The sequence below is a fragment of the Saccopteryx bilineata genome, chromosome 2 (assembly GCF_036850765.1).
Source record: "Saccopteryx bilineata isolate mSacBil1 chromosome 2, mSacBil1_pri_phased_curated, whole genome shotgun sequence".
Taxonomy (NCBI): Eukaryota; Metazoa; Chordata; class Mammalia; order Chiroptera; family Emballonuridae; genus Saccopteryx; species Saccopteryx bilineata.
The window spans coordinates 154465310-154479429 of NC_089491.1; the positions used below are offsets into that span (position 1 = coordinate 154465310).

Sequence of the window (14120 nt, forward strand, 5' to 3'; positions counted from 1 at the left end):
TAACCTACAGGAAAACCTAATTTCTAAATAACACGAGCTTCTTAAATGATTTCTGTAAGTGGTTCTTGGAGCGGGGCCCTGTGGGCCAGCAGCATCAATGTCAGCTGGAACCCGTTCTAAAGAGCAGACTCAGGCCCCATCCTGACACTCTGGGGGTGAGCCCAACAACCCATGTTTTATCAAGCCACCAGGTGGGTCTGACGCATATAAAAGTTTGAGAACTCTTCGATTTACATAGATCGCTCCATAGCTCCCAAGTTCAGGTATAAGGACACAGCAAATATTGTAATTTACTACATAACCCTGCTATGCTGCAGAGCAGTGTCCCTCGGAGTGGGGTGCAAAGACCACCAGCACCAGAACCATCTGGGAGAGATAGGAACAAAGTAGATTTCTGGACCCTTTCTCAAGAACTCAGCGAGCCTCATAACTCTGCATGTGAATCACCCAGGTGATTCTAAAGCAGGCTCAAGTTGGCTGACTACCACCGGGTGCCCACAGTGAATTCCAGGTGTGCTAGGTCAGTACTGCCCTCAGTCCTCACGGCTCCTCAGGTGCTGAGAAACCTTACCCATGTGCCTACCAGTGCTGGACAAGTATGTTCTTTGTGTGCTGTGAATAAAAAACATGGACAAGTACGAGTGACCTTCCCCAATCTGGCCGGTTTTAAGTGTTATATTCCCATATAGTCTTTGCAAACCTATTACTGTTATTATCTGGGGTTACCATATTTTAGAGAGGAACCTACCACATGTAGTCAATGTACAAAGATTTTGTCAAGGGCTTGAGGGTCATCTGTTAGAACTGAGTCAGGGTGGAAAAGAATCCTTCACTATGTCTACTGAACCTGGTCAATGTCAAATGTAATTCAATTTCACATAAGTTTTGAGATTTTTTTATTATCATGGCCGCTTCCACACACTCTGCTCTGTTTCCTACACAGGGCTCATCACTAACTCCTCGTTTACTCATTATTATGCGGCTGCCTTCCACACTGGAATGTGAGCTCCACGAAGACAGGTAATTCCAGTCTGCTCCATTCACTGGTTTGTCCCGAGAGCCCAGAACCACCAGCCTTGCCTGTGGTAGGTTCTCAGTAAATGTTTGTTAAGTGAATGAATGAACTTGCTATGTGCCAGATACTGTGCTATAAAGAGGAAGCTCTTGCTTGAAGGGAGAACAGCTAAGTAAAAGGCAAGGTGGCGAGTGCAGGTGGAGGAGTAACCATGCAGGGGTATAGAATCCCAAGGGCAAGAGTAGCTGTAGGTGGCAGGAGAAGCCCGCAAGGCCCGGGCAGAACGGGAAAGCAGCTGTAGAGAGGAAGCCCGGAGGGTATGTGATCCTGGGGTGGAAACAGGGTTTTCCTACAGCCTTAGCAATTGTTAAAAATAGAGCCTCCAGCTGTATAGCCATCCCGGCCTTGGGATGCAGGCTTTTCCCAGTGGCTGAGCACTAAAATATCCAACACAACAGCAGCTATGAGGAGGGCAGGGCTGAGCCATCCCAGGGAATCCCGGAGCATCCTTCAACCAGAAGACAGTTATCTGGACCAAGGCTGCGAAGGATGCCAGACCAGCAGAGGGAAGTCCGGTAAATGTCTGTGCTACCAGGATGAGGAAGATGAAACTGCACTAGTAACAAGAAAGGGCAGGATCAGCAGAGTGAGGTCCTGAGAGAGAAAAGTATGGGAGCCACAGTGGCTGGTGGGCCACAGGCCACATCACAGTGACAATGACGGTCATGTGATACCAGGGTCTGTATGTCACATTTTATTAAGGAGAACTGTGACATAACCCTTCCATTATACTTGGCAGTGATCTTGTTAGAGTCCATGTTCACTCAACAAGTATCTACTGAGTGCCTACGATGTCCAAGACATTGTGTTCCGTGCCACAGTGAAAGCCACAGGTTGGGAAACAGCCCGAGATGAGAGGAGGTGTCTGTGTCTGGGAACCCAGGTGAAGGTCATGTGAAGCCTTTTCTCTGTCCTTCTACCTTTCCTTACCCAAGTCCTGCCAGTCAAGGTCAGAGGTCCCTTCCTGTTCCTTAACTCAGTGCTTCTTTACACTGGAGGAGGGGGAGGGTCAGTAAAGCTGAAGGAAGCTGTGAACTTTCACCAGGGAAAAGGCGCACACAGGCCACACAGCATGTACACTCGCTCAGGTGCTCTGGACTCCACGTGACTGACCAGCCAGCTTGTTGTGCGCTGATTCTGGGGAAGCACATCCCCAAGCATGGCCCAGGGATCAAAGGGTCTGCTCTGAAGAAGCTCCCTTACTCTGCCTAGATGGGAGATGTCCTCCGCTTCCTCAGGACAGGAAGCTGGGACCCGGCCACAGCAGGAGGCGATGGTGGGCCCGTCACAGTTCACCCTTCCATACCTGCCTCTGGAGCCGGGAAGACTGGGAAGACAGTGTGTGGGAGGGGGGCTGGTTGGCTCCTGGAAGTGAAATCTATCCTGACTGCTTCCTTCTACTCCCTAAACTTTGTGAGCACTTCACCTCACATACAATGCAGTCCTCCGGGCCACACTTCTCTGAGGGGTCCATAAACCCACAAACCCTATGACTTCCTCAGGTCCTTGTTTAGTTGGGGTGTCCTCTCCTGTGCCTTACACAAGGTCAGTGACTTCCAACATCATTACAGACCTCAGATGAGTGGAGCTACAGGCCATTCCACACTGAGATGCCCCCCCAGGCTGCCTCATGACCTGGAGACACCCCAGAGCTGGGACCGCACCTAGGAGACTCAGGGTGTCCGCTCTTCCCTGTTCCTCTCTGGCTTCTTTCCTGGCTGTGAGATGATCCTTCAGGGGTCCAAGATGGGCAATGTAGGTGAGGGAAGGAGGTAGGAGGACAAGTGAGAGATTAACAAGCTTCCAAGGTGGTCCTATGGCCCCATCAGTCCCTTAGTGAACAGTGTTCCGCAGCCACCAGAGGGGGGCTCCCTGGTCTGCTCGGCTCTGGCCTGAGAGGAAAGTGTCCCCTGTCTCCCCACCTCCCCCGTACTTTCTCTTCTTTATTCTAGGCCACCTACTTTTGGGGGCAGACTGGGTAGAGTGCATGCGGTGCTGGGTAACTCTGAAGTAGGGCAGTGCTTGGAGGGATGCGACTGGTATCTTAAGTTAGCTGGAATGGAGCTATTAAGAAGAGAAAGGATAAATACAGTCATGTTTTCAAAAAGTGACCCAGATGGCTGACAATCTTATTTAGAGGTGAAAATGAATAGCTCCTCTCTAACCATGAAAGCTAGTTGTTCCTGACGTCTGTAACAAAGCGGCTCCCTGACTCTCCTGGGGAGGCAGGCTGCGAGGTCTCACTGTCCCCATCCCCACCTGCAGCACTGTCCTCCAGGGTGACATTATCAGAGTGACCCGCCTCTGCTGAAACGCACCTCACTTCCCCAGACACAGGGAATACTGAATAAAAAATACATAAGACCCTGCTGTTTTTTTCTTTGTTTCTTTTTTAAAATTGAATTTACTAGGGTGACACTAGTTAACATAATTATATAGATTTCAGGTCCCCAATTCTACAATGCGTCTCTGTACGTCGATATGGTGTGTTCACCCCCTGAAACCAATATATAATTCCTTGAGGGGAACTCTAACCTTAAATCAATGTATGTTTTTCCTCATAAGGAAAAAATAGGAGGACCAGCTCCTGACCCCATTCCCCCTCCCCTGGCTGCTCTCAATCCTAGCTGATTTCCACGCTCCATAAGGTTCGCGGAACAGGCGCTGTGAATCTAAAAACACTGAATTGTTCAAGTGAGTGCCAAGAGAGGCTGTCACTTGTTAACCAAGGCAAGAGGTGTAAACCCATAAAAGTCACAGCACTTTACAGAGTGTCTTTAGAGAACAGGATTTGCTGCTGCCAAAAAAGGCAGTGCCCTGAGCAGTGACTTGAGAAGTCTGTGACTATGCATGTACGCATCACCTTTTGTCACCTTGCCTGCTGGGACACGGGGTGTCCCCCATGGGTCACTGAGTGAGCAGCAAGGCAGACATGTCTCACCTGACTCCCTTCCAGCCCTGCACGTGCTTGATGTTCTGCACAGAAACCCACGATGCCTTGGAACACAGTAAGAGCCTGGTTTGTGTGGGAAAGACACCCACGGGCTCCCAACCCCAAGGGAGGCAAGCCAACAAAATTAACTGCTCCGTCCACAACCTATTTTTAAAAACCCCTTATCTCAGATGGGTTCGTGCCCTGACATACTGGGGGAGGTTCGGAGCTGTGGCGAGTGGAATGGTGGCTCCAGGTGTGACACCCATGTCGGGACAGCTGGCTCATAGCCAAGAAACCATTCCTGCTGTCCTGAGCAGCCAGCGGGGGGGGGGGGGGGGGGGGAGGGTATGGCGCCCATGACAGCACCCCCGCAGGTGGCCTTCAGAACACTTGGGTGACAGCACTCTGGGAAGCCGAGCTATCTCTTGAGAGAACTGGAAACAGCTCGCTCCAGTCTCCTGGACTGCTACAAAGTCTGCCTTCCAGGCAGAGCAGCCTTCTGCTGTCTACTCGTTCAGCCTCAGGCCAGCAAACTCCCACCTCTGTCCACAGCACCACAGGGACGCTCCCTGCCCTCTCTGAGGGTGCTGCCTTCTAGCGCAGGACACACTTCTTTGTCCCTGTCTCTTCTATTAGACCGTAAACCCCCTACAATCAGGCCTTCCTCTCATCTCCACCAGCCCCACTCTCAGCCCCACTCAGTCCTAGGAGCACAGTCAATGCTCAATAAATGTCTGTTAAATTGAATTATTGAATAATTAAGACCCACCTAATCCCAGTGAAATGAATAAAATAAAATCCAGTAAGTAAATAATAACTTTGAGAGATGCTGATCTCTTTCTTGATGTGTTGATGAACCAAAAGTTTATAGTTTAGATAACAAATTCTGTTTAAAGCTGGGTACGTGGGTAACACTCTGTTGGAGGCAGGTTAGAGTTAAAGATCACCGGGTCCTACATACAGGGACCACTGCCCATATGTGGGTGCCTGTAAGAGCCCGGGCTCTGTTCCTGCGTTATCTGAGGCCTTCCCCTCAGCTCTTCAAAGAATACTCTTCGGTCATCAACAGAGTTCAGCTCCACCCTTCCGCTTTCCTGATGCCCTCGGAGTCTCATTTTCTATATTCTATAGTGGAAAGAGGTGGCTTTTTGAAGAAACAATGGAGTGGGGTAAAAAGAAAAAAAGAGGGTAAACCCTGCCTTACAATCTGCTTGGATGCAAAAGGCCTTTGTTATCAACTAGAGACATTTCAGCAGCACTGAGACCAGAGATGAGTGGTTGTCCTGTTCGTGTGCGTGTGCATAAGAGAGAGAGAATTGGTAGAAACATCTTCCCAGCATGTTCAGACATGTAGGGAAATGACAAGGCAAAGTGTAGTGTTGGCAGCTAACTGACGAAATGTTAAAACATTACACTTTTGTTCCCAATGTCTCCTGCTGAACCAAAACGAATCCAGATACTACAGGAGACACTGTGTGAGATTCTAAATGTATTTCCTTTATATGAATTCTCACTGAGTTTTCTTTCTAATCTCCTTTTTAAGCTCAATTACTAATATTGTTTAAATCAGGGGAAGAAATGATCATGGAGAAAGCAATGCGGGGGAGGGCAATGAGTGTTGGGAAGAAGGTGACCCCGATAGTGGTCGGGTGGGGAGAAGCATGAATCCATGAAAACATAGACCAGACTGCTCTTTACTGTGCCATGCAGTATATGATATTCTTGGGGGCCCTAGATCAGAAGGGTTTTGGGGGGAGCGGAGTTGAAGTCAACATAGTCTTCTTGATGAAGAATTAATTATTCAGGTACCTGGATTCCTAAAAACCTGGAAAAGTATATTCTTGTGCTGTGCCTGCTCTAACAGCTGCCTCCCTTTCACACAATTCTCCCATGTGACCTTCTCTGGGGCTTCCAAACCCCAGTTCAGTGGCCATCTTATTCTGTTGGACATAGGCATGGATGGAGCTATTTCAAGTGCTGGGCACAAAGTGAGCACTGAACAGGTAAGTGATTGATGTTCATCTATTTAGTTGTGATCTGGCTACAATTCGGAGGGGATAATGTGCAGAGTTTCAATCTGACCCTGACATGAGGACACTACACATCATCTTGACCCAGCAGCCTCTTACAGCGTCAGGAAGGAACATGGCTAAACCACGTAAGACAAGGAATCTCGAACCATATGCAGAAGGCTAGGGTTTGGTTAAAAACCAAACGTACCTGAAAGTAGAACTGGAACCAAGGGTCATGCTATATCACCCCCCAGTCCTGCCTGTCTTGGTGCTCTCTTGCTCCTAAAACAGGCTGGCCATTTCTGTGTGATCACCTTCTCCCCTTCCCCAATCCCTCCAGTTCCTAAGAGGTGTGGATGTTCTGAGAGTAAGTGGAGAGGCTTCGGCTGAAGAAGCCATTTCCCAAGGAAATCACATCCCGAACCTGAGTTTTGTCTTTATTTCCAAATCCCCATACCCTGTCCTCTGGAGACCTCTAGAACAGAGCACCATATCCAAGACATATTATATTTTAAGCTAATTGGGGCCTTGACCTAGCGGATGGCCAAAGGTTTAACAGCAGAGGAAATACAGTGTGTCCGTACAGTTATGGTGCACTTTTGACTTGTCACAGGAAAGCAACAAAAGATGATAGAAATGTGAAATCTGCACCAAATAAAAGGAAAACCCTCCCAGTTTCTGTAGGATGATGTGGCAGCATGTGCACATGCGCAAATGATGACCTAACACCGTGTATACAGCAGAGCAGCCCACAGCCATGCCAGTCGAGATGTGGACGATACAGAGGAAAGTTCAGTGTGTTCTGTGGCTCGCTAAATTCGAATCGTTGACCAAAGTGCAACGTGAATATCGGCGCGTTTATAATGAAGCGCCACCACATAGGAATAACACTACTCGGTGGGATAAGCAGTTGAAGGAAACCGGCAGTTTGGTGGAGAAACCCCGTTCTGGCAGGCCATCAGTCAGTGACAAGTCTGTATAGGCTATACGGGATAGCTACCTCAGGAGCCCTAAAAAATCTGTGTGTGAGCCCACATCAAACTGCACTGAATAGGTATGAAACTGGGAGAGTTTTCCTTTTATTTGGTGCAGATTTCACATTTCTATTGTCTTTTGTTGCTTTCCTGTGACCGGTCAAAAGTGTACCATGACTTGACGGACACACTGTATTAAGTCTTCCCTGATCAAGTTTGATTTCACTTTCAGTCCACTAACTCTTTAAAACCATAATAGGATGAAAGGACACCAGAGGAAAAGAGTAATAGACTAAATACGTTCCACAGCAGGAGGCAGGTGTTTATATTCACTCCTGGTGACTTGCAGTTTCTTCTACCCCAGGTGATACCTAGTGATTCACTCAAGTGCTTCCTTAGTGCTGCAATGACCTACTCTCTCCCTAGGAAGCTCTAATCGGCTGCCTGGTGGTTCAGATGAATCCAGCTCTGAGGTTTCCATTCATTGCCATACTTGAAAATCTGGTTTGTTCCTTCTCACGTCCTCTAGACTTATCCCTTGGACTTGAAGGGAAATAGCATTCTTCTGAGTAGAAGACCCTATTTTCCCAATTTCCATGGAAACTCTCTCTCTAGACCAGGGGTCCCCAAATTGTGGTCCCCTTAGCCATTTATCCGGCCCCCGCTGCACTTCTGGAAGGGGCACCTCTTTCATTGGTGGTCAGTGAGAGGAGCACATTGACCATCTCATTAGCCAAAAGCAGGCCCATAGTTCCCATTGAAATACTGGTCAGTTTGTTGATTTAAATTTACTTGTTCTTTATTTTAAATAATGTATTTGTTCCCATTTTGTTTTTTTACTTTAAAGTAAGATATGTGCAGTGTGCATGGGGATTTGTTCATAGTTTTTTTTATAGTCCGGCCCTCTAATGGTCTGAGGGACAGTGAACTGGCGCCTGTGTAAAAAGTTTGGGGACCCCTGCTCTAGACTCATTCAAATCCAGGACATTAAACAGCACCATTTGAATTCAATGGTTTAGACTTCTAGGGGTTTTTAAACCAGCTGAAGCATCAGAATCACCTGGGGAACTTTTTCAAAATGCAGATACTGGGGTCTAATTTTGGAGCTCCTAATCCAATGGCCTGGAGGGAAGTCCCGGAATCTTTATTTTAGAAAGGTATGTGTTATACTAAAGCACAGTGAGATTTAAGAGTCTGGGGTTTAGAGACACAGGCCTAGAGGCAAGGAGGAGCAATACTCCAAGGGGAGGGAGAAAGAGGGAGAGAGAGGAAGAAGGAAGGAAGAAATGGCCATAGAAAGGTCAGAGCAATTAGAGAAATTGTCTGAAAGCAGGAGCATTGGGCTGGGAGGTGCTTCCATCATGAGTATCTGAGCACGGGGCTCTGTTTCAACTTTAGGTGTGTGTGTATAAACACACACGCACACACACATACTCAACATGGCCATTTCAGAAAGGTGCTGGGAAAATCAGAGCGAGCATGTCCCACGAGCCTGGGAATGTTCCTTCACCTCTGACACTTTTTCCATTTCCAGCCTGAGCTCTATCACCCCCCCCCCCCCCCAGGAGGAAGCACAGCACAGCTGCTGAAAATTGGTAGTTACATTTGTGTGTTCGTTCTCATTCCTTACTCCACTGTCATTACCACAGTATTTCTTTGGGTCACATCTGGCTGGTGGAGTATCAATGACTTGGGGGGGAGGGTGATGGAGGAAGATCACAAAAACACACCAGGGTAGCAGCAAAGTAAATTATGCCTGTTCCCCTCAACCCCCCACCTGCCCACCCACCCACTGCCACCCTGCCCTCAATTTGCTGCCATGATAGTGTTTCCATAGCAACTTAAGGCCTGAGTTTGAAGCTCACATGATGAGACTCCAAAGCACAGCTCCATACAGTCATATGTTCATGGCCCATAGGCAGAAACTGCCTGTTTGCAGAAGGATGCTTCTGTTCTCAGCTGGCCTGAGGGAGGGACCCACCCAAGGCAGAAGGACCAGTTAGGGCCACCAGGGAATTTGATCAGTGTTGCTAAATAAAATAAATATGCCTAAGTATAAGTTCAATTTCTTCTCTTTGTACAAACCAATTAAAACAAGTTCTTATTCAGCATGGGCCTAAGAAATGTTTTTCGATGTTTCTGACAGTATCGTACATAGTGACTCTTTCAGGGCCTGACTCCAGCTGTGCCACCATAGTTCACTGGAGATTCATGGTGCTTCCCTGGACTGAGCTTTCCTGCTGACCTGAACTGGACGTCTCTCAGGTCTAAATTTTCAGCACTGTGGAGCACCCCAGCAAGCACGGAATGCCCAATATGTTTGCTAGGTATAAGGCACTCAGGCAAGTGTCAGTCATCGTTTGCAGAGAGGTACAAATTTCATAGCTATGCTGGGTTTCAGCCTGTCAACCACAACATAAACACTGGGGAGACAGGGTTTTTGAAACAATAGGGCCTAATGCTTATTTAAAAAAATTTAGAAGATACACTACCCTGTATCACATCTCTGTGTCGCGACAAAACTTCTCATTCAGAAAGTAGTCAACACCCTGGTGCCCTGGTGGCATCAGTGCCTTTCCACCTGGCAGCTCCAGGTGACGGGCGGGCACTCAGCCGTGCTCTGCCTGCGCAGTCTGCAGACCCCGCTCCCCAGGCAGGCTCTCGCACGGCTCTCAGGAGGGCCACACAACTCACACTGTGTGTGAAACGCTAGGTGAGGTGGTGATTTTCAAGAACGGCAACAAGCGTTTTTCAACCAAATGTTAAAGAACAGCACTGGGCCTGGCAAATCATTTAACGCTGAAATGGGAGATGTTATAACAAATTATGTTTTCTGGAGTTTTTACAAATAATGGATTTAACTCTGCCAGGATGGAAACAGCTCAAATGTGGTGTGTACATTTTGCCTGTGGGACAGGCTGTACAGAAACCTGGCACTTCAATGGCTCAGAAGCTGGCCAGGTAGCGGTGCTACTGGTAATAAAAAGGGTACCTTTCAGATACAAGTTTTACCGCCGACTGGGTGACACGTGAGAGGGACTATGCCCACAGACGTGTCACATAAGCAGCAGAGTGTTTTGTTAGCAGTAACAGTGGCAACAATGCATTTGTCTGAACTATTCTAACAGGATGTGGAAAGATTAATATAAGAAATAAAAATACACGGGCATGCCATCACACCCCCCTGTTCAGTACGAATGGCTTCCTTTTAGAAAATTGGGCCTGACTTTTCTCTTTAGCCCTAAAAATTAATGATCGTCCTTCTGGACTGCTGCCCCTGCCCAGGGCAGGCTACGTACCCAGTACAGCACGTCCGTCCAGCCCTCCATGGTGATGCACTGGAACACCGTCAGCATCGCGAAGGCGAAGTTGTCAAAGTTGGTGATGCCATGCCGGGGCCCGTCCCACCCGGGCCTGCACACAGTGCCGTTCTGGCACTGCCGGCCGTGGCCCGTCTCCAGTGCACAAGGGGAGGGGTCGTCTTCTACTGGAGCATCTCAAATGGCCAGGCGAGAGGAGGAGGAACACAGGGGAGGGCAGAGGGGCAGAGAAAAAAGAACAGAGAAGTCAGAGAGAAAAGTGATCGGATAAAGTTAGTGGGACAGACAGACGGACCACGGCAACAGTAATGCAGAACAAGTCTTCATTCCTTCTCCGTACGTGAATTAAACAAAATATCAGGCTGCTGTGGATTTAGAACATCAGCACTTGCAAATAATTGTTGTAAAACTCTATTTAAAAGCTAGTGATGGATTTCAAAGACAATAGGGCTGCTGCCCATTCTGTTGTAGCCTATCAGTGTCATAGTCAAATGACCCAATCAAAAACTTATGACGATGCAACCGCTTTGAGTGTGAAACATCCTGGGAAGGGATAGAAAGCCCATGTTTCCTTATTTTGATGGTAAAATTTATATAGGCACTTTCATTGGAATATCAGAGTTTTAAAAGAGGCCAGGTTGATGGGAAGAATGCTCACATAGCCAGCAGACCTATCCAGTAGCACTCCGAGACTATACGAGGGTCCGAAACAGGAGACATCGCCGGAGTGTAAGTTGCTTTGTAGCGGAAGACTTATGCAGATGAAGGAGGAAGTAGATTCTGTCTGTAGGGAAGGGATTAGCTGTAGTGTGTTCATTCCAGCCCCGAGCACAAGTCCCTCCATATTTTATGCAGGTCCAGGGGAACCTTGCAGCACGGTCCTTTGCTGGCCAGTACCACCTTTCAGAAGAAAACAATCATTTTCTGACTCAAGACGGAGTGGTAGCGGGTGACAGGGAGACTACTCGATCAGTACGGGCAGTGCTTTTTTGGGAAATGGTTTAACATCTGTGGCTACGAACTAATTCCTCATATTTGAACAGCTGCTAAAAAGAAATCAATAAATGAAGATGAGGTTTATATTGTTGGTGTGGAGACCATTATAGCAAATGGAAGTAAGGTTTGATGGATTTCTATGATGGTAAAATATTAAAGAAATACTGAGACAGCCTTGTCCCCTGCCCCCTCACTGGAATTCACAGAAACTCATGAACTTAAGGGCCTTGTCTCATGCTGGTAGAAAGTCACAGTCATAAACAGGATCAATCTCTGTTTTGACAAACACAATTGTCCACTAACAACAGGAAACACATGGCCCCAGAGAGAGAACTGACTCATAGCCCTTCCTTGAAAGATAACAGGTCACCCAGAATCTTTTCTCGTTTCATGTGGATTGAAGCCATCACAGGGTTGAGCATGTCCATGTTGGAGACGGTTGGCTGGCTGCTTCTTACTTAGTGGCTTCCACTTTGAAACTTCACTCCCCAAAGGAAGACAGGGGGAGAAATACTAATCCGCAACTAGGAGCGAATTCTTGAGAGAATGTAGTTGAGCAGTATGACTGGAAAAATATGCCCAATGATGTCTTCTTGGCTTCCTTCTTCTCTCTCTCTCTTAACAGCTTTATTGAAATATAATTTACATTTCTTACAATCCGTGAGTATAAATGTACAACTCAATTATTTTTAGTAAATATATATAAGTTGTATAGCCATCTTCCCCCAGAATTCCTGGCTGACTGTTGGCAGTCAGTCCCTGCTCCTGTCCTGTCACCCTGACTTGCACTCCATCTTGTATCACTTTGCCTTTCTAGAAACTTCATAACTACATGTACATTTTGTTGTCTGTTTATCCATTCACCAGCTGACGGACATTTGGATTGTTCCCAGGTTTGGGCTAATGTGATAGTGACGCTTCCTAGACTATGCTCGGCCTGGTGCTTCCTGTATGTGGACCTTCATGCAATGACCAAGGTGTAAACGTCTGCACCGCTGGTTCCTGAGCTGCCCGAGAACATGGCACCACTTCCTAGCCCCAGAGGCTGGCCCCCAGGATGGCTCCTTTCATGGAGCTGAACTTGAGTCCATTTTTTTGTGACTTGAAAATTTAAAATCGTTGGAGATGTGGATATGAACTTAAACAAGGGGGAGGCTATAAAAGAAGGGAAACTAAAAAGTGAAAACCAAACCTAAAGAATTTAAAGAAAACAATAAATACCTAAAAAATTGAGAGTTGAGAGACTGGAAAACCAAGAATAAAATGGACGATAAACTCTGTTGTAGTCTTGCTCATTCTACTGATGGCTTTCTAGAATGGCATGTTCCGTCTCTGTTATGAAAGTGCTAGAATAACATGAAAGATGAGATGCAAAGGAGAAAAAAAAATAGAGGGAAAATTTGCATCTTTCTTCTCCCTGTTTTGCTTTCTAGTACAATAAGGATGCTATTAACCTTTGCATGGAGACTGCTAACCTGACAGCTTCCCCTGTATTTTCAGTTCCTGAAATGAGCAGAAATAAGAAAACCACGAAGGATGGCAACGTGAGTTCTGAGTATATCCTCAAAGAAGAAAAGCACATTTTGGCAGCTTTGCAAATATATGTTGGAAAGAAAATAGCATGAAGGGGAAATAATCTCATTAATAAAGGAGATTTAGAAAGATTATCTAAAGGCTCAAGGGCCACTCTGCTATTTTAATGTCTTGAACAGCAATAAAAAAAATGATTTGGGAACAATTAAGGAGCAGTGATGATCTGGTAAAAATAAGTTTCTATAAAAAGCACTAACAGGAACACTTAAAAATGTGAACACAAAACCAGCAGGTTCTGTGACATGTACCGGGGGTGGGGGCAGGGTGAGGGGAAATCAGCTCCAGTGGAAGAGTGTGCTGCTTTTCCTCTGCAGAGTCACGAAGATCCAGCGGGGACTGAGGGAACAGGATGGGCAAGAAGGAACAAAGCCATGTGGGTAAAGAGAGGTAGAGACATTCTGGAAAGTCCAAAATAAGTTTCCAGTAAAATAACGAGGGCCAGATTAGGGGAGATTTTTAGAAATGCAATCAATAATACCAACAAGAACATGAGAATCCTGGGAGAGTGCCAGGTAGGGGTTCCAAGGAGAAATACCAACAACAAAATCAATTACTGTTTTAGGACTAATTTTAAGGAGTGAATAGAAGGAAAGTGTTTTGCTTTCTTGGTTTCGGCCAGCTCATTCTTTGCCAGTCTCAGGAGTAATTATTATGCTTTGGAGAGCCATTCAGAGTGACCTGGCTCGGAGTACCATCAAACAGATGGGACAACCAGAAACAAAAGGTACCAGCATATGGTGCTGTATTTGTGGAGGAATGAGGAAGGCACCTTCCAGGTGCCTCAGGTGGCCCTCCGAGGCCACCTCTCCAGGGAACTGCCTCTCGAGGCGACTATAGCTCCCCTGGCCAGCTCCAGATCTTTCTTTATAGATTCTATAGAAAACATTGCTCAGAATCCAATGGGTTCTAAAATTCACAAGCACGTAAAGTTCAGTCTGAGAAATAATCTCAAAGTCTAAAAAGAAGAATTTGACGTAAACTCCATTAAAAAGTCTAATGAGGGTTCACAAGCACTTTCATGGGATCGCAGAAAATATAGTAATTCTATCCCAAGTCTGAAACTTGAAAATATCACCAGTTCCAAAGGCGGTATAAAACCCTCCAAAACAAATGGGATTGGTTTCAAAGACGGCGGGTTGTTGGTTTTCTCCTCTGGCTGCATCACGTGTGTCCAGGTTACTGTGAATTTTCCCTCCTGCTCAGTATTAGTCACTA

The 14120-nt window shown here is 46.7% G+C and overlaps 1 protein-coding gene across 12 annotated transcripts in view; it reads right to left on the reverse strand.

Annotated features, from left to right (window-relative positions):
- CACNA1C (calcium voltage-gated channel subunit alpha1 C) overlaps positions 1-14120 on the reverse strand; it is a 786403-nt gene that overhangs the window by 217191 nt on the left and 555092 nt on the right. For all 12 annotated transcript variants that reach the window (XM_066258219.1, XM_066258227.1, XM_066258220.1 and 9 more), the window contains one exon: positions 10296-10492. In XM_066258219.1, coding sequence (XP_066114316.1) covers positions 10296-10492 — 197 coding nt within the window. The remainder of the gene's footprint in view (positions 1-10295; positions 10493-14120) is intronic.